This window comes from Lepidochelys olivacea, assembly GCF_965140295.1.
Source record: "Lepidochelys olivacea isolate rLepOli2 genome assembly, chromosome: 6".
Taxonomy (NCBI): Eukaryota; Metazoa; Chordata; order Testudines; family Cheloniidae; genus Lepidochelys; species Lepidochelys olivacea.
Window position 1 is genome coordinate 6,128,086 of NC_140416.1, and position 19,742 is coordinate 6,147,827.

The 19,742-nt window shown below is 43.1% G+C and overlaps 1 protein-coding gene across 1 annotated transcript in view; it reads left to right on the forward strand.

Annotated features, from left to right (window-relative positions):
* The window catches only part of LOC311522489 (E3 ubiquitin-protein ligase rnf213-alpha-like), a 175,273-nt gene that overhangs the window by 48,969 nt on the left and 106,562 nt on the right, over positions 1-19,742 (forward strand). The window contains 5 exon segments of the mRNA XM_084631886.1: positions 7,594-7,814; positions 9,464-9,658; positions 11,625-11,823; positions 13,609-13,673; positions 15,436-15,631. Coding sequence (XP_084488012.1) covers positions 7,594-7,814; positions 9,464-9,658; positions 11,625-11,823; positions 13,609-13,673; positions 15,436-15,631 — 876 coding nt within the window.

Here is a 19,742-nt window from a genome sequence, read left to right on the forward strand (position 1 = left end):
AGAGAATCACCTCTGTAAAATCAGGATGGTAGATACCTTACAGGGTAATTAGATTCAAAACATAGAGAACCCCTCTAGGAAAAACCTTAAGTTACAAAAAAGACACACAGACAGGAATATTCATTCTATTCAGCACAGCTATTTTCTCAGCCATTTAAAGAAATCATAATCTAACACATACCTAGCTAGATTACTTACTAAGTTCTAAGACTCCATTCCTGTTCTGTCTCCGGCAAAAACATCACACAAACAGACACAGACCCTTTGTTTTTCTCTCTCCTCCCAGCTTTTGAAAGTATCTTGTCTCCTCATTGGTCATGTTGGTCAGGTGCCAGCGAGGTTACCTTTAGCTTCTTAACCCTTTACAGGTGAGAGGATTTTTCCTCTGGCCAGGAGGGATTTTAAAGGGGTTTACCCTTCCCTTTATATTTATGACAGGCTGTAACACTGTAGCTGTTTTTGAAAAGCACCTATGGTGATAACTGACCATTCCCAGAAAGGAATGTAGCGGTGACACATTTTGCAGTTGTGGAAGCAGGGGTGCCACTATCCATAACTGAGAATTTGAAAATTTCACATTCTCAGACAGTCTTGCTGTCCTAACCTTCTGAAGTTTCCCATAGATTCTAAGGGACCACTTGTGATCATCTAGTCCGATCTCCTGTATAACACAGGCCAGGGAAATTTCCCCAAATTAATTCCTGTTTGAACTAGAGTAGATCATTTTGAAAAGCATCCATCCTTGATTTAAAAATGGCCAGGGGTGGAGAATCTACCACATCCCTTGGAAAATTGTTACAGAACAATTGAGGTGCTCCCATGACCAAGTAACTGTGCATGCTGGAAAAACCCTGTAGTAACTTCTCAGTGGCTCACTGCTAAGTTCCAACACCCAAAAATCTTACGTATATGTATATGGGCACATTTTTTTGGCCAAACCTTTTTTCTGGCAAACAATATAGATTTGGTGATACCAAAACACTATGCAAATTTGTGTCAATTTCACCAAATTGTTTTGGTTGGAAATAAAAGCTGAAGAAGTCAAAATATTTCAATTTTTCAATATGAAGTTATTTTTCATTTAGAAATTTCCTTCAAATTTATTTTTTAAAATTTAAAAAAAGTTAAACCCAAAATCCAAAGGAAACATTCAGTTTCAGGTCAAACAACATGTTTAGTTGGACCCTAAATGAGGTGTTTTTTTTTCCTTCAAATTTTCTGATTCTCTGAAAATTTTGCTTTCATTTCAACCCATAATGAATATTTTTGTTCAATTGTTTGCAACTGACAGTGAATGGAATAATCTGTCATTTGCAAAGTGCTGTGTACCTCAACTGGCACAATTGGGCCCTGTTTTCCCACACACAAGCCTCATGATGACTCCACAGCTGCCTGTGAGGAAGGTTCTTCTCAATTTCATTTTCTGCCTATGGCTGAGGCAGAATGCTCTGACTCTCTGGGTAAGTCTACACTGCAGAAAAAACCCAGCGAGTCTCAGAGCTTGAGTCAACTAACTTGGGGTCGCACTACAGGGCTAAAAATAACTGTGCTCCAAACAGCAAAAAGATGAGTTCTATTCTCAACTGGAACAAATCATCAAGAATGTCCCTCTAAGGAACAGTCACGCTGATCTCAATGGTTTCAATGCCCATGTGGGTAGGGACTGGGAGCACTGAGGACACAGCATTAGCCAACATAGTAGCCTCAATGAAAATGGCCAATGTGTGCTTGAGCTTTGCGCCTCTTGTGTGTGCTGATAGTCTCAGATACCTATTTTGCTGGCAGTAGCAGCCTCAGTGTCACATGGAGGCACCCTCACTCTGGACACTGGCATCAGCTTGACCTCATCCTGATCCATCACAGAAACATTTGTGATGTACTGCATGCTCGATCAATGCATAGCACTAATTGCAACACTGACCATGCCCTTGTTGCCTCAGCTTTACTAACATGAAGGACTCTGACACTTAAGCAAAGTTTCAACACGCTCTTGAGCGTATGTCTGAAAATGATCAACATGATTCCCCTGTTTCTGACACCTTGTGGGAAAGTTTCAAGAATAAGACACTGGCTACTGCAAAGATGTCTTTGGAACAACAAAGAAAAAATAACCTGACTGGTCTGCAGCATCTGAACATCTGCTGCTCCCATTCATAGAAAAGAAAAAGCAAGCTTGCCTAACTTTACTTCAACAACTATCTAAGTCCAGATCTCTTAAGTTCAAAGAAGGTAAGCCTGCAGTCCAGAAAGCCACTAGAGAATGTGCCCAGGATAGGGTGACCAGATAGCAAGTGTAAAAAATCAGGACGGGGGTGGTGGGTAATAAGTGCCTATATAAGAAAAAGCCCCAAAAATCGGGACTGTCCCTATAAAATCAGGACATCTGGTCACCCTAGCCCAGGAGTATTGGCAAGACCTGTGCAAAAAGATTCAGACCTGTTTTGAAAGAGGGGACCTTTGTGGTACCTATGATGGAATCAAAGAGGCACTTAGTCCAATTTGTAAAAAGTCTGCAAACCTGAAAGTGAAAGATGGTATCATCCGGACTGACAGGCAAGAACAACTTGACCAATGGACTGAGCATTACAAAGAATGCTACTCAAAGGATGTTATTATCTGTGATACTGCCTTAGCAGCTTTCAAGGTTCCTGCCCCACTCTGAACTTTAGGGTACAGATGTGGGGACCTGCATGAAAACCTCCTAAGCTTACTTTTACCAGCTTAGGTTAAAACTTCGCCAAGGTGCAAACTATTTTACCCTTTGCCGTTGGACTTCCACTGCCACCACCAAATGTTTATCCGGGTTTATTTTATTAGGAAAGCATTGTTTGGAAACATCTTTCCCCCCCAAATCTTCCCAACCCTGGCACCCCACTTCCTGTGGAAGGTTTGGTAAAAATCCTCACCAATTTGCATAGGTGACCACAGACCCAAACCCTTGGATCTTAAGAACAATAAAAAAAAGCATTCAGTTCTTGAAAAGAAGAATTTTAATAGAAGAAACAGTAAAATAGAAGTAACAATAAAAAGAATCACCTCTGTAAAATCAGGATGGTGAATACCTTACAGGGTAATTAGATTCAAAACATAGATAATCCCTCTAGGCAAAACCTTAAGTTAAAAAAGACACACAAACAGGAATATCCATTCTATTCAGCAGAGCTTAATTTCTCAGCCATTTAAAGAAATCATAATCTAACGCATCTCTAGCTATATTACTTACTAAGTTCTAAGACTCCATTACTGATCTGTCCCCGGCAAAAGCATCACACAGACAGACTCTTTGTCTCTCCCTCCCTTCAGCTTTTTAAAGTATCTTGTCTCCTCATTGGTCATTTTGGTCAGGTGCCAGCGACGTTATCCTAGCTTCTTAACTCTTTACAGGTGAAAGGGTTTTTCCTCTGGCCAGGAGGGATTTTAAAGGTGTTTACCCTTCCCTTTATATTTATGACAGCTGCCATTCCCCAGCTGCCAACGATGCAGGAGCTGGACCAAACACCAGCTCTCAAAGATTTAGAGAAAGCTATCAAAGAGATTGCGTTTGGGGAAAGTAGCAGGCAATGATCAGATACCTCCAGAGCTCCTAAAGGTAGGGGGAGAAAACTTGTGAGCGACATCCACGCACTTGGGAAGAAAGCCACATACGCCAGGATCTGAAAGATGCAAACATCATTTCTTTATACAGAAATAAACTGCTACTGCAACAACTACTGAAGGATATCTCTGCTTAACACGGTCAGCAAGGTGCTTGCAGGGGTCCTGCTGAAAGGATTCCAAGTTCTTGCTGAGAGAATTCACCCTGAGAGACAGTGTGTATTACAGCTGGAGACTTTATGACTGACATGTCCTTCACAATGCGCTTGTTGCAAGAAAAAAGCTGTGAACAATAGGCACCTCTCTATGTAGTGTTCATTGACCTACAAAAGGCCTTTGACATGGTTAGAAGGAATGGCATGTATAAGATCCTGTCGAAAATTGGCTGTTCACAAAAAGTGCTCTCCCTATATAAGGAGGTCCATGAGGGAATGAAGGCAACCATCCAGTATGAAATTGAAACATCATCTGAATTTAGCATTGATACTGGCATGAAGCAAACTGCGCTTTAGTGCCCACTGGCTTTGGCATCTTCTTCTCTATTCTTCTTAAATATGCTTTTGGAGACAATCCATCTGGCGTAGTAATTGAATCAAGGATTGTTCAACATCAGATGATTTCAGAACAAAAGGCATGTCATCCCGCTCACTATTCAGGATCTGCTCTTTGCAGATGACATTACATTCATCTCTAATTCACCTGATGAACTGCAGATCATGATGAATAAGTTCTCTGACACATGTATCAAGTTCAGCATGGTAATCAATATCAAGAAAACAGTTGTCATGTCGCAGGGCATCAACATCCCACCTAAAATCTAGGTCAGTAATGAAGCTCTGGACAGCCTGGATCACTTCTGCTATCTTGGCTCAACTGTAACCAGCTCACTTTGCCAATTCTCGCATCGAGTTCCCTATCAAGGCTAAGTCTCTGTCACCTTTGGCAAACTTACCTCATATGTCTGGAACAAGAAGCTCCTAACCGTGAAGTCTGTTTATCAGGCTTGTGTCTTCAGTACCCTCCTTTACAGCTGTGAAAGCTGGGTCACATAATCTAAGCCGGACCGGAAATTGAACAGCTTCCACCTTTGCTGTCTTAGAAAAATCCTTGGCGTCACTAGCGACCAATGGATCACTAACAAAAAGATCCTTGAGAGAGCTGGCCTATAGTCTATGCAGACTATACTGGACACGTGGAGCATAAGCCTCAAGATCATCTGCTAAAGGCCGTGTTCTGTGTCCAATTCAAGAACTGCCCATGATGCAGAGGAAGGCCAAATCTCCTCCGATACAGTGACAAGGTCAGGCATGGTCTCAAGAAATTCAGCATTCCCACTGACAAATGGGAGAACCCTGCCCACTCAGTCTGGAGAAGCTAGGTCAAGGCTGGTGCAGTCATTGCAGACAGCCATCAGAGAGCCCAGGCTGAGGCCCACAGGTGAGCCAGGAAGAAGAGTGTACTTCAACCTCCATCTGGTGAGTGGATCTATAACCACTGTGGGAAGGTCTGCTACTTGCATATTGGGCTCTTCTCCTACACTGCTGTCAAGCATCATTGACTGACTGACATTTCCTTTCATCTGTCAAGATGTTGGACAGCCATTTGTTACTGTTTGGGCTGGAGCCCAGACTCTGAGACCCAGCAAGGTGGGAGGGTCCTGGGTAGGTTGACCTGGGCTCTAAGACTCACTGCCACAGGGTTGTTTTTGGTTTTTATTGCAGTGTAGATGTATTGTCACTCTCCCTGCCTCTCCCCAGCTCCGGGGCTGGAAAGGCAGAGAGGTGCGGCACTCGTCCCCACCCTCATAACAGGGGAAAGAGTAGCTGAGCTCTCTGTCTCTCCAACAGCCAGACTGGGAGGCTCTTTTCAGTTTTGCTCTCAAGTTCAGTGAAATTGATGAGAACCTTCCAGAGGCAAGGTTAGGTGGATGAGGTAATATATTTATTGGACCACTTTCTGTTGGTGAGAGAGACAAGTTTTCAAGCTCACACAGAGCTCTTCAGGCAGATAGCAAGGGAGCTGAAAAATTCCATGTAGGGTCTCCTGAAACAGAGAATATTCTTGAAATCCCACCCTGTGGCTTTAGGTGGCTTTGACTTTTCGTCCTGGTTCAGGATTGATTTTCTTTTCTTTTTTTAAATGCAAGATTTTGCAGGAAGAGAGATCCGTTTCCCAGCCAGTTGTAATCATGATGGAGAAAAGGGCAGTCAGTTATGATAAAAAAAGGAATTTTCGGGCTGCGGCTGCATGAGAACTTTGGTTTTGTGGGTCTGAGTTTATTTTTAGTTAAAAGGTGTTACAAAAAAGATGACATGCTCCAGGACAAATTTCTTAGCTTTCCCATTTAAAAAAAAATATTTTGTTAACTGATGAACAGGCTTACGCCTGATTTTATGGTCCTGATCCAAAGTGCATTGAATCTTCCCATTGATTCCACTTCCACCCCACCCATGTAGAAGGTCCAGCCACAGGCATGTGAACCTCTTAAATTGCACTTATTTCCTATTTTGAGGAATTAAGTTACAAGTAGATCTTCTGCTGGGCCCTTCTGCACAGAGGTGACTTTCAAGCCACATAAAAACTCAACCAAGTCTTAACTACTGATAATATATGATTATCAGAGAGACAAGGTAGGTGAGGTAATATCTTGCATTAGAACAACTGGCTACAACAACATTGCAAATAATATACGATCTAGTATATTGTTCAATATACAATATACTTTTGTACCCCAGCAAAAGTTAATCTTGTGCTTGAAAAACAGCAAAATACAAATCAATGCAATGCTTTTGTAAATGAAAGAAGAGGGTCAGAAAGAGAGAGAGCTAGATACTGTGGAAACTGCAGATAAGTAAATCAGAAAGCCCAGAGCTGGTTGGCGAAACTGTGGTACCATCAAAATTGAAAGGCTTTGTGAAATCAGGTTGATTAAGCTGGAATTTCATCTTGAAAAATGGGAGGAAATATTCAGGCATTTTCAGAATGAAACCTTTTGATTTTTTTATTTGAAATGACTTTGTTTTGAATTTTTAAAATTTTTATATTATAGTGTGTGTGTGTGTGTGTGTGTGTATATATTATAATATAACACAATTTAAAAAATGTTGAAATTGAAATGTCTGACCCAAAATAATTTTTTTTCAGAATTTCCCTTTGCAGAGAACTTTGAAACGTTTGGATTTTGTTCTGATTCAGAACAAAGAATTTCAAAATTCTTCGCAAAGCAGAACGTCCATCCTCTGCATAGTTCTAACAGATGCACTCATATACCATGGTGAGAAGTGGCTATATAGACTCATAGGCTCTGTCTACACTACAGATGCTACAGTACACAGCTACTGCACTGTAGCTATGCCAGCATAGGGTAGACTCTTCCTATAAAGACCGGTGTTTTTCCATCTCTAGTTAATTCACCCCTCTGAGAGGTGGTAACTCGGTCGATGGAAGAATTCTTCTGTTGACCTAGCAGTTTCTACAAAAAGGTTTAGGTTCGCTTAACTATCTCTCTCAGGGGTGTGGATTCTTCACATCCCTGAGTGATATAGCTAGGTCAACCTAAGTTTTAGGTGTGGGCCAGGCTCCATTGTGCTTAGTGCTGCAAAAATGCACAACCATCGAAATTGGGGCCCTGTCACACCAGGCACTGCATAGGTACACAGTGACCAAGTTTTGGGCCCTGACACGTCACATATTCAAGAACAGTCCCTGTTTTGAAGATCTTACAATCTAAATAGAAAAAGTTGAACAATTAACTGACTTGACCAAGGTGTCACAGGGAGTCTGTGGCAAAGGGCAGAGTTGAACATGAGTCTGCTGAACACCATGTTAGTGCCTTCAGCCTCAAAGCCACCTTTCCACTTTGCAAGTAATGACAAATACCTCCTCCATCATCCATCCCCATCCGCTGGCCAATGTAGCTGAGATGATGCTGGGAGAACTTTATTTCAGACATGTCAGACACTTCCGGTAAAATGTACAACATTCTTACTGTTTGTCTAGGTTTATGATGACATCCGCAAATTCATTGAAAATGTACTCGGAAACTCCAGATTTCAGAATTCTCCTATTCCAGCGATGGATGTTCTCCTCTTTGCATTATGCACTGTATGTCACCACAATATCCATATAAGTGCAGAAACCATGAGCAAGATCGAAAAAATAGCCAAAAAGGTTGACTTGCAGGAAGGCAAATTCGCAAACTTGAAAGAACCAAGAAAAAGGTAATATCTATCTAACTCCCTATATATGTAATTTTATTTGCTTGAACTCTGCCTGTGGTTTTAAAGGTAACACATTCACTTCCCTTTAAATGCTATGCACTGACATATTTGCAAAGCACACAGCTCGGAAAGTAGGAGAGTTAATTATTTATGGGTTTTCATTATATATAATAGGGGCTTACCGTGGGATCACCCTCTTCAGGGTTAACCCTAGGGTGACAATTACTATAATGTATTATTTGTACTGCAGTAACAGCTGGAAACTGTGATACCAACCAGCAAGACCAAATATCGAGGCTGCTGTGTGGCACGTAATGAGAGTCCTAGCTCTCCTCTAATGCTAATCAGATGGAAACAGACTAGCCAACAGAGCTGACAGCCTTAAAGTCAATGGGAGCAGAGGATTTATGCTTCCAAGGAACAGGTCTCCAGTTGGCTGCTAGTGGTACTACCTCCAGATGGGTGAGAGCTCTGGCAGGGCTGCCCCATCTGCATGAAGACGTGAATGATTGACAGAAAAGATCCCAAACCTCAGTTTTCTGTGATAGTCTTAAGGTGCAGGAGTCTTTAACCTGTGGTTTGTAGAATGCCCATTGAATCTGAAAAGATGGATATACAGGTGTGAGAGGAGGAACATCTGCCAGCTTTCAAGCTACTGCAATCTTATTATCAGAAAACAGAATTTGCAACGCAGGACAAAAAGTCAACATCTTGAAAATTTTCATGCAATGAAAAGTTCTGAACAATTTCTATTTGGAAATGTCACAATGGAAAATGTTGACATTTTCTGATTGAAACAAAATGTTTTAACAATGTGAGATGACATTTTTCATTTTAAAAAGTCAAGTTTCAATAAAATGTTCTTTTTAAATTAACATTTTGACTTTAAATGACATTTCAAGTGCAAATGTTAATTTAAAGCAAAGTGGGTTTTAAATTTTCAAGGAGTATGATGCTAAACCCCTATTATAACAGGAAACATTGGAACAGGGGCACTCGAATACAGATTTTCCACATCTTAGGTGAATGCCTTAACCACCAGGCTATAGAATCATTCTTTCTTGTGTGCATGATCTGGCCCAGTGACTGTTCAAGTATTTTATACAAAGCTTCTAATAGAGAGCGTCATCACAGAATTGCCTAGCAGTTAGGGCACTCACCGGGGAGCCCTTCCAGAGTGTGGATTCAAAGCTGGGTCTCCTACATCGCAGATGAGTGCCCTCACAACTGGACTAATGGTTATAAAAGAGGCAGCACATCCTTCTCTGATCATTTTGAGAAACTAGTCCTTGAAAATGCCTGGAAACTGTTTTGGGTTGAGCACCATGTTTCATTTGACCCAAAATGGACTTTTTGGATTCGTTGACATTTTTCTGAATTTTTGGATTTGGTTCAGCATGAACCAGAGTTTTTTTTTCCTACAATATTTTGCAACAAAAATATCAATTATTCATCACCGCTCAGAAAAACCTTGGGCCTATTTGTACAACTGGATGCAATGTCTTCACTCTGCTGTCCAGTCAGTCATCCAGATCGCAGTTGAAACTCAAACTCATCAAGAACTGCACAGACATAACTGTGGATTCAGGGTTTGTCTGAATACAAGGAATTTTTTGTTTGTTTAACATTTTGCATCCCTGTCATTGCAGGAAGTGTGTTTCAGCTCTGAAGCATGTTTGCATCCAAAGCTCCAAAGACCGTAATAGCATGTGCTGGATCTGGCTGCTTCCTTTGATGTATGCAGCTCAAACGGAACCATTGGAAAATGCAGAGTACCCTTTAACTTCACAACACATGCAGTCCCTGCCCTTCGCTCAGCTGAGGCAGGATAAAGACAAGCAAACGTGAGTCTACAAGAGAAATATTCCGTAGAAGAATGTTGTAGTTCTTTCGTCTAGCAAATTTTAATATAGCTATTTGTGGTATAACTTGGAAGCACTTTGCTTGCTGGCTCCAAATGAAGTAGTAAAACTGAAGACTGTGTGGGCTAGTGGTTAGAGCAACTGGTGTGTGTCCCAGAGGACCTGGACTTCTATTCCTGCCCATGCCACTGGTTTGCTGGGAGGCTTTGGGCAAATCATTTCACCTCCTCATGCCTCAGTTCCTCCATCTGTAACATGGGGGTGAAGATGTGGCCCCTCTTGGCAAAGTGCTTTGATTCATAGATTCCGAGGCCAGAAAAGACAACTGTGATCATGTAATCTGACTCTGGTATAACAGAGGCCACAGGACTTCCCTGAATTAATTCCTATTTGAACTAGGGCAGATCATTTAGAAAACCTTCTAATTTTGATTTAAAAATTGTCAGTGACTGGAGAATCTACTACAACCTTTGGTAAATTGTTCCAAAAGTTAATTACTCTCACTGTTAAACATTTACACCTTATTTCCAGTCAGAGATCTACAGATGAAAAGTGCTATGTAAGAGCTAGGGAGTATTATCTGGGTTTCTTCGGTATTTATATTTTTCATGAATTTATTTAATTAATGGATTTTCAGAGGTAGCTGCACCGTGGTTCAGGCTGGGTGGTAGAGTTCAGATTAACAGGAAAAAACAAACACAAATTCTAAACTTTGAGCACTATTTGAATTTTTCATGGTGAACTGATGAATAACGTATTGACACAGAGAATAATGAGAGAAAAATCTCATCCCTTTTGGTGAATTGTCTCATTTTCTTTTGAGTTCAGCAGTGTTACAGCAGAATCATTTCACAGATGCATAGGCCAAGTGCAAGTCAGATGTGCCAGTCATGAATGTCATGAAGTCATAAGGCTTATGAAGTCACTGTTAAGATTTTGTGCTGAATGGGGGGAGTGTCTATGTTATGAATTTTCTGATTTTAGATTTTAAAGCTGAAATATAGGAAACTAAATTTGCCAATTTGATAGCTGTCATAGGCAATATTGGAGTGGAATTTAATTAGGATAATCCTTTTTATTGAGCCCAGGACGTGTTAGCTTACTAATTTTGAGAAATTGGAGAGGGTTCAGAGAAGAGCAAGGAGAATTATGGAAGGATTATAAAGGCCTTGTAGTGAGAGATTCCAGGAGCTCAATCTATTTAATTTAATAAAGAGAAGGTTACAAGATGACAGTCTATAAATATCTGCCTGGTATCAGCAATTTGATGATAGAGGGCTTTTCAGTCTAGCAGACAAAGGAATAACAAGATCCAATGGCTGGACGATGAAGCTAGACAAATTCAGACTAGAAATAGCATACGTTTTGAATAGTGAGGGTAGTTAATCATTGCACCGACACCTGAAGTGGAGCGCCCACAGGGGGACACATTTCAGAGAACCTCAGTTATTGTACAGGGTGAGTAACCTTCTCTTCTTTTCAGGTCTGCTTTTACCTTAGACAGTGTTTCTCAGAGCTGGACAAGTAGTTATTCTTAACCAATCCACAAATTGATGAATTCACCAAGAACCACTTCAGTGTATAATCAGTAGTTTTATAGATGTTCAGATGTAACATTCTAGGCATGTACAAAACACAACATATTTTCTTGCAAGTGACTGACATAAACAGCATTGAGTTCAAGCAGCTATAGCACACAACAGTACAAATCACCATCCATCCTGAAGAGGCCAAAAACATCGCCAGTCTAAGTTTTATTTTCCTTTGCAAATCAGTGTAAAGCAAAGGTATTGAAGAGAGAATTACTTATCCTTATGCCTTGGATACCAGCTCCTTGGGCCAAAACTATAATGATAGTGTATTTTAAAAAAATAAACCACTCCACCACATCAAATGCTTTCCCAAATGCAGACTTTTATTAACATAGAGCTCTATCCCACCTGTACAGGAAAGTTCTGGAGATGGTAAAAGCCCATCAGACCTTCATCGGGAGCTGCGCTTCTCTGGCAGAGAAAGTCATGGAGATGCTTGCCCTGAAGAATTTTTGTAGAGAGCCTGTTCCTCAGATACCTGTGCCCCTGCAGCTTCTCTTGAACAACGTGTACCAGCGGATCACCAATCGCCTAGCAGAGCGTTGCAAAATAGACGTAAGGCTAACAGACAACAAGCACATTAATGGGGCCACCTCCCATTAATCTTTATTTCCTAAGCCATATTTTCTAGATGGTCAGAAAATCTTTGTTTTTCCTACGGAAAATGTAAATTAAAACAAAATAAAGGTAGGGGTCAAATATTGGGGGACAGGGATCTAAGGGACACTAGAATTGAATCTGGGAATTGTTGTAGGGAAGTGAGTGGTGGAGAGAGGATGGGCAGGGAGGGGGGAACTTAGTGTGTTGCACTTAAATACTAGACCTGAAAATTTAGACAAAAACAAGAAAAAAATTAATCTAGTCAAAATTCTTAGCAGAAAATTTGACTTTTCATCGGAAAAACAAAAACCCAAATATTGATTTTTTTCCCTCCAGAAATCAGCAACTGAGCCCCCAACACTTAACAAAAAAAAAAAAAGGAGCCAAAATCCTATGTTCCCTCTAAGCTGTGCGGCCACGCAGCAGTCTATTAAGCTCTGCACAAGCACTCAGGGTTACAGATCCCTCTCCCTCAGCCCCGAACCTGCTGCAGCCAGGGGAGAGGTGCCTCTCCACCCCAGCCCAGGTGCTGCTGCAGGGAGAGAGAGCTGCGGGGAGCTTTCTCTCTCTCTCTCTGCCATAGTTCTGCGGAAGCCTGCACCCAAAACCCCTCATCCCCAGCCCCACCTCAGAGCTGCACCCCTGCCGCATCACAACCCTCTGCCCCAGCCCTGAGCCCCTCATCCCCAGACCCACCCCAGAGCCCTCACCCCCATCTGGAGCCCTCACCCCAACCCATTGCCCCAGCCCTGAGCTCCCTCTCACACCCCAAACTCCTTATCCCCAGCCCCACCCCAAAGCCTGCACACCCAGCCAGAGACCTCACCCCCATGCACCCGTTGCCCCAGCCCTGAGCCCCCTCCCGCACTCCTTACCTCTCAGCTCCATCCCATCACATGAATTTTGTCATGTGCACCAATATGGGGGTGTTGTGTCACACATCAATGTTGTGTCACACATCATCTCCATATTGGTGCACATAACAAAATTCATTCTGCACATGCATGGGAAAAATTAGAGGGTACACCGCACAACCGATTTTGTGTGTGTTGATTTTTACAAAAAATTGGAATATTTTCATAAAAGCAGACACCTTTGGTGAAAATTTCATTTAGTCAAAAACCCAATTTTCTATTGGAAAAAAATGCTGAAGGAAAACTTTTGAGCAGCCCTAGTAATTTTCTGCAAGGCCTTGGCAAGATGCTTTGCTTCGGTTTCGTTGCTTGTTTCCCAACCCAAGCCTTTCCACCACAGCTTGTCTAACTGAATAGCATTGGGCTCAATCCCCACCCTTGAACTTAATCAGCTTTAAGTCTAGAGGTGCTGTCACACCAGTGTAATGAGAATTTGTCCATTGGTTTCAGTGGGAGCTGGATCAGGACACATGGTAAATATTTGGGCATGGAGAGTGTGATCCTTAGGTGTGGCTTAGCCATGCGGGGTGCAGGACCTGCAAAGTCTGGGAGGATAAAGGTGACTAGGGCTCACTGAAAATTTTCTGTCAAAACTGCTTTTCAAGAAAGTTTGGGTTTTCAACAAAACTTTGTTTTGTGTTTTTATGCTTTTAGTGTAAAAATTTTGATTCTTCATAGAAGAAACAAATATCCAAAAATCAAAACTGTTTTGGTTTTTTCTTTCTTTGGACAAAAAGTTGAAGTCCTCTGTGGAAAAGAAATGTAATTTTTGATGAGCTCTAAAGTTGACCCATTTCCATGTTGTGCACTCTTTCTGTCCTTTCAGGAAAATGATGTCAATCCAGTTTTGGGGGACATGGCCAGAAGGACAAAGATTTGGCTTGGTGCTAGGTGAGTAGTCTACACTGAGACTTCTCAACAAGGTAGTGAAGAAACAGAAAGGAGCCACCACCATCACGGAGAGAAGCAGGAGGAGGTCATGGTGTCCTGCTGCCCAGATAACACCATGGAGCAGGTGTGGCCTAGTGGGCAATTTCCTGAAAGGCCCCAGCACTTAGAAGTTCCCAGGACTGCTCCAGGGGCTAATTAGTTGCAACTCCATACGAATTTTAGACCTGGTACTGGGCATGCAGGTGTCCCTGGGGGCCAACAGAACTTTGATCCACAGATCCATGTGAGGAGCGCCCACTGCTGGAGAAGAATGGGGCCAGGAGGTGGGGATTCAGGCAGGGCCAGGGTCTGATCCTGACAGCCCTCTGCTTCCTCGTGTCTGAATGTGGTCCTACACTGCTACGAGGTGTGACCTGAGACATCCCATAATGCGTAGCACTTGCTGGCCCCTGCTTGTAATACTCTGAGCTCTCCCTAGTTGGAGTAGAGGATCAAGGCTGTTTGGAGCTGTGTGTAACTTAGTGCTTAACTAGGCCCTGAATGACTCACATTGGGCCCTCACAGAGAGGCACTGAGTTACCTCTGACCCCAACTGACCTCTGTCTGTCTCAGGTACTTATCTGGTCTCCACTGCCTTAATATCTGGGCACCTCACAGTCTTTAATGGGTTTATCCTCCCTGCTCTCCTCGCGATCAGGGAAGATTTCGATGGGAGTCAGGTGTCCAGATGCTGCTTTTGAAACTCCACTAGGTGCCCATCTGCATCTCTAGGCTCTGAGATACCTTTGAGGGTCTGAGTCTGCATCACTTTTGAAAGTGCGACTTCAGTATCCTCAGTCATTTAGGCGCTTTTGGAAATTTTACCCTAAGGCAAGTCACCTTCAGTGTCATGCCAACTAGTTCCAGTTAAACCTTGGGCCCAGTGGGATTTCACGATTAGCTGGCATAATGCTTAACACAGCTGCTCCTTGTCCACATTGATCACAGAGCCAGCCGACTGGTTAAATATCGTGTCTAAGCTCTGTTAGATTTCCTGTGTAGTTTCTGCTGTTGAAAACTAAGAACCCGCCAATATTCACACATTGGATTTAATTCTCCCCTGCCTTGTGCCTTGTTGTTTACACCTGTGCCAGGTAGGTGTCAATCCTACCAGGTCAGAAGAGCCGAATCTGACAGCCATGCTACACAACTCCACCAGGTCCGTGGCAATGGAGAATCAGGCTCTGTTTAGGGTAGTTTACCGCTCAGAGGAGACAGAAAGCTGTGTGGCTAAGGCACTGGCCCAGGTTCTTGTCAGCTGTGAGGCTTTTGACCACTGATGGTTAGAACAGGGGCAAATCTGCAGTGTAGACGAGGTTTAGGGCTCAGGAGGTCTGGGGTCAGTTCCCATCTCTGCAATAGACTCCTTGAGTGATTTGGGCAAGTCACTTAGTCTCTCTGGGCCCCACCTCCCCATCTGTAACCTGTGGATAATAATTCTTCCTTTGTCTGTTTAGACAGTGAGTTCTTTAAGGCAGGAACTGTCTCTCGCTGTGTGTCTGTGCAACACCCTGTGTGTCAGGGCCCTGATCTTAGTCACAGTGTGTCTGTTCAGCTCCTGGAGCGAGGAGGCCCTGATCTTTGTCACTGTGTGTCTGTGCAGTGCTTGGCTAATATGCTAATAGTCCCATATTTTGCTTGCTTTGAAATATTTTAAAGTTAAAATGCCACAAATTATTGAAGAGCCAAGTTTTCAATGCTATTTCCCTTGCTGTATCCACAGACGTCAGTCAGGAAATGCAGAGGATGCTCTGCAGCCAAAGGAGTTGGAGGATGTTCTGCAGTGTCTTAATTTAATATTCACTTTGGTCAACAATTGCTTGAAACACCCAAAGAAAATACCATTCAGCCCAATGATGATGTTACTGCAGATTTTGGAATTGTTCTCTGGAACAGCAGATCTATTGCAAACCAAAAGGGTAAAATGAACATTTCAAGCTATTTATGAGGATTTTTCTGTAAATGTTCCAAGGTTTCTTTCAGGACGCTCATACCCTCGTTAGCAGCCATGAACTTTGCTGTGCCAAAAATGTCCATTAGTGAAACCATGAATTGTCACCGAGGTGTTACATGTGACCTGGCAGAGAACCCTCATAAGCCTTCTCAAAAGAACTGCTCAGAGTAGGCTAACTGAAAGCCTTGCAAACATGTCAGAAACCTCCAGAGCCTTGTCTACACCAGGGTGAACCAGTGGTAGCAATGGTGGAATCTTGTTACACAATTTCCGAGTGTGCCCTCAGTGGACCAGGTCCTCCTCTGGTGTAAATTGCCACAACTTCCATTGACTCCAGTGGAACTACAGACCATTGACACCAGCTGGGGATCTGGCCCCATTGCCTGCAGTGGAGCTGTGGCTGATTTACGTCATCTAGAGATCAGGCAGCTCTGCCAACCTGTTCCAACAAATCCCTCCATCATTTAGTACAGTGCACTGAACACAATGAAAGCTACTGTAGTAAATGATGGACTGCTAAACACTGAGGGTGGGGTGGGGATTAAAGATAATGTAGGTATGGCCCAAGAGCTAAACAAATACTTTGCCTCCATTTTTAGTAAGTGTAATGAGGGCCTTGGGGACAGTGGCAGGGTAGCTAATGGGAATGAGAATTTGGAAGTAGAAATTACCACATCCGAGGTGGAAGCCAAACTCAGACAGTTTAATGTGTCCAAATTTTGTGGCCCCAGATAATCTCCATCCAAGACTATTGAAGAAACCGGCACATGAAATTGCAAGCCCAATAGCAAGGATTTTTAATGAATTCATAAACCCAGGGGTCGTACCCAGTGACTGGAGAACAGAAAATACAGTTCTCCAGTCATTGGATACGACCCCTGAGTGTATGGATTCATTAAAAATCCTTGCCATTGGGTTTGCAATTTCAGTCCCACTTCTCCTTTCCTTGTTTTCTTTTTATTTATACGGTTAAAGAATTTTTTTCTTTTCCTTTGTCAGGTCCAATTCTGCTTGGCTTTTGGCAGTTTTCATTTCTTCCCTTTCTGATTTCCAAGAGGTAGCTTTCCTTGTAGGCTTTCTGCTTTCCATTCCTTATAGGCTTTCTTCTTTCTCTTAACCTGTTTAAGATGCTTGTTCATCCAGTGTGGTCTGTTACATTTCCTATGATTTCCCCCCTTTCCTTGGGATGCAGACTTCAATTACTTTAAGTCAAAGTTGCAGAAACTTATTCCAGGCCTCCTCTACATTCAGATCCTTGAGTTCTTCAGTCCAATCCACTTCCCCAGGATGGGCAGGGATGGAGTCCATAGCCTCTGTTTGCCAAAAGCTGGGAATGAGCGATAGGGGATGGATCACTTGACGATTACCTGTTCTGTTCATTCCCTCTGGGGCACTTGGCATTGGCCACTGTCAGAAGACAGGATTCTGGGCTAGATGGACCTTTGGTCTGACCCAGTATGGCCATTCTTATGTTCTCTAATTCCCTTAGTTTTTTAAGGTTTTCCCTTTTGAAATCAAGGACTCTAGTTGCAGACGTATTTTTGTTTATCCTTCGTTTAGTTTAAGCTTAGTTTAGTTTATGATCTCTCGAAAAAGGGGTATCCCCTACAACCAACAGTATGAGATCCTCACTACTTACCAATACTAAATCTAAAATGGCATCCCCTCTTGTTGCGTTGGTGACTATTTGGTGATGAAATCTGTCAGCTATCACCATTATTAGTGGCACTTGTCCTTCATCTGGAAATTAAAGCCTCCCATAATCAAACAATGCTCAGTAGCATTTATTTAATCACAACTATTAAAAAGGTCTCAATCCATATCCAGATCGGATCCTAAGGTTCTATAGCAGACCCCAAGCACTAACCCAGTGGAGCCTCTGTTACCTTTCTTCCCCAAACTGATTTTGACCCAAACAGATTCTGTTTTATCCATGCAATGATTTCCAGTTTCTTTACAGTCTGCCTTGTCATTCACATGCAATTCTGTTCCACCACCTGTACGTTTATTACTGTCTTTCCTGAACAACACATACCCTTCTATACCTGTACTCCAGTTATTCCACCAATTTCTATACCTGTACTCCAGTTATTCCACCAATTTCCATCATTTCCACCAATTATTCCAATAATGTTTTCATTATTCCTGTAACCCTTCTGCCAGGCCAAGTTGATAGCAGCAAGGGCCGGGTTCAGTACACAGGGGTTCCCTCTCACCAAAGCAAATGCAAAACTGGCTCGAGCCCCCACCCAGTGACCTGGAAAAATCTTACACACCCCCTGGGCACCTCAAAGAGGCAATACCTCCCCTCTCGCAAGCACAGAGTCTCGGTGTAGCAGAGAATCTTTAATAACATGAGGTAAACTACATCAGCATTAAATTGGGGAAACACCACAACTAGTGTTTACTAACCAAACCATGAGCAAAGACCCACCCCAATAAATTGGGCCACGTCCTTTCCCTCGGGTTCTTGAGTCCCACAACCCAAACGTCTCTTGAGTCCAGCAATCCACAAATCACCTAAAGTCCAAAAAGTCCAGCCCCAAAGTTCAAAAGTTCATCTGCAGAGTGTTACTCCCCAGTCTGGGTAAAAATGTGCCTGGCGTAGGGGGGGAAGAAGTAAGGGGCACCTCACGTGACCTGAAGCCGACTGCCCCACAGGGCTCCACCCTGGTCACCATCTCACGAACGCTCTGCCAGCCTATCCACAAACAGCACCACTGCACTCTAAATCTTCAGGCTCCCCACTACTTGACACAGTGCTCAGTGATTTTAGCTCATAGTAGTGGGAGCCTTAGTGCTGGTGCACCATAAGGCCAAAGTGAATTCAGCACAGTACCTGTAGCAAGATTCTTAATAGACCCAAAATTAGCTCTGACATTCCACAGAGACAGAGGTGCAACTGGTGTTTCAGGCCCTCACAAAGGCACCCACACCACCAGGTACTAATACCTATCTCAAACCTCTCTCAATTCACAGAGTTTTGGAACCCATGTCCCTTACCTAGCGAGTGCTGCTTAGTTGATGGTGAGTCCCTCCATCATAACAAAAGACTAAGTACAGTTCCACTGTCCTTGATTCCCATAATCAGGGTAATAACAATTTATTCTTCCTGCCCCAGTAACAGAGACACTGGGGATCCCACAGCAGCCAAAGTGACCATTTGGGCAGCTATGGCCTCATTCTAGGCGGCGTGGGTGTGCCTATGCAAATGAGATCAGCCCCTGAAGTTCTTTTCCACAACTTGCCACACCTCACCACCAGACGTCAGGGGGGAGCTCATCCTGACTCTGCTTACACTCCGATAATATTTGGTTTCGCTTCCTGCACTGTAGTTCCAGTTCCTCCATTTTTGTTACCCAGGCTCTTTGCATTGGAGGATAGACATGTAAGTTGCTTCTCCTTGGCTTTACCCAGATTCCTCATCTGAATAGTTACAGTCATTTGACTGCCGGTATCACCTACCTGACTGTTATTGTCACTGTCATCGGCACCATCTTTTCTTGTCCATTTTTATCCTACACTCTGTTGTTCCTTTCTCCATTGCTGTATCCTCTTTTACTTGATTTTCTTCCCGCTCAGTGTTAAAATCAGGAGTGGTGATTCCATGAGCATCTCCCAACTGTCTCCCCTGCATTTCTAGTTTAAAGCTCTTGTAATCAGTTGTGCCAGCCTCCATCCTAGAAGTCTATTTCCCTCCCTACTCAAGTGGAATCCATCCCATGAGAATAGTCTTCTGTCCATGAATGTGTCCCAGTGGTCAAACGTCCCAAAGCTCTCCTGATAGCACCACTGCCCAGGGCCGGCTCTAGGTTTTTTGCCTCCCCAGGCAAAAAATTTGCTACCCCAAGCTCCGAGAGTGCAACTGCCCAAGCAAAAAAAAAAAATGGCCGGAATGCTGCCCCTGGAATTGTGCCGCCCCAAGCACGTGCTTGCTTTGCTGGTGCCTAGAGCCAGTCCTGCCACTGCCTGAGCCTTCTGATGATCATCATAATCTTGTCTCGTCTTCTCTCTCCTCCTCTAGGGACAGTTAAAATCCCACTGAAGATCACCTGAGCCTCCATTTCTTTAAATCT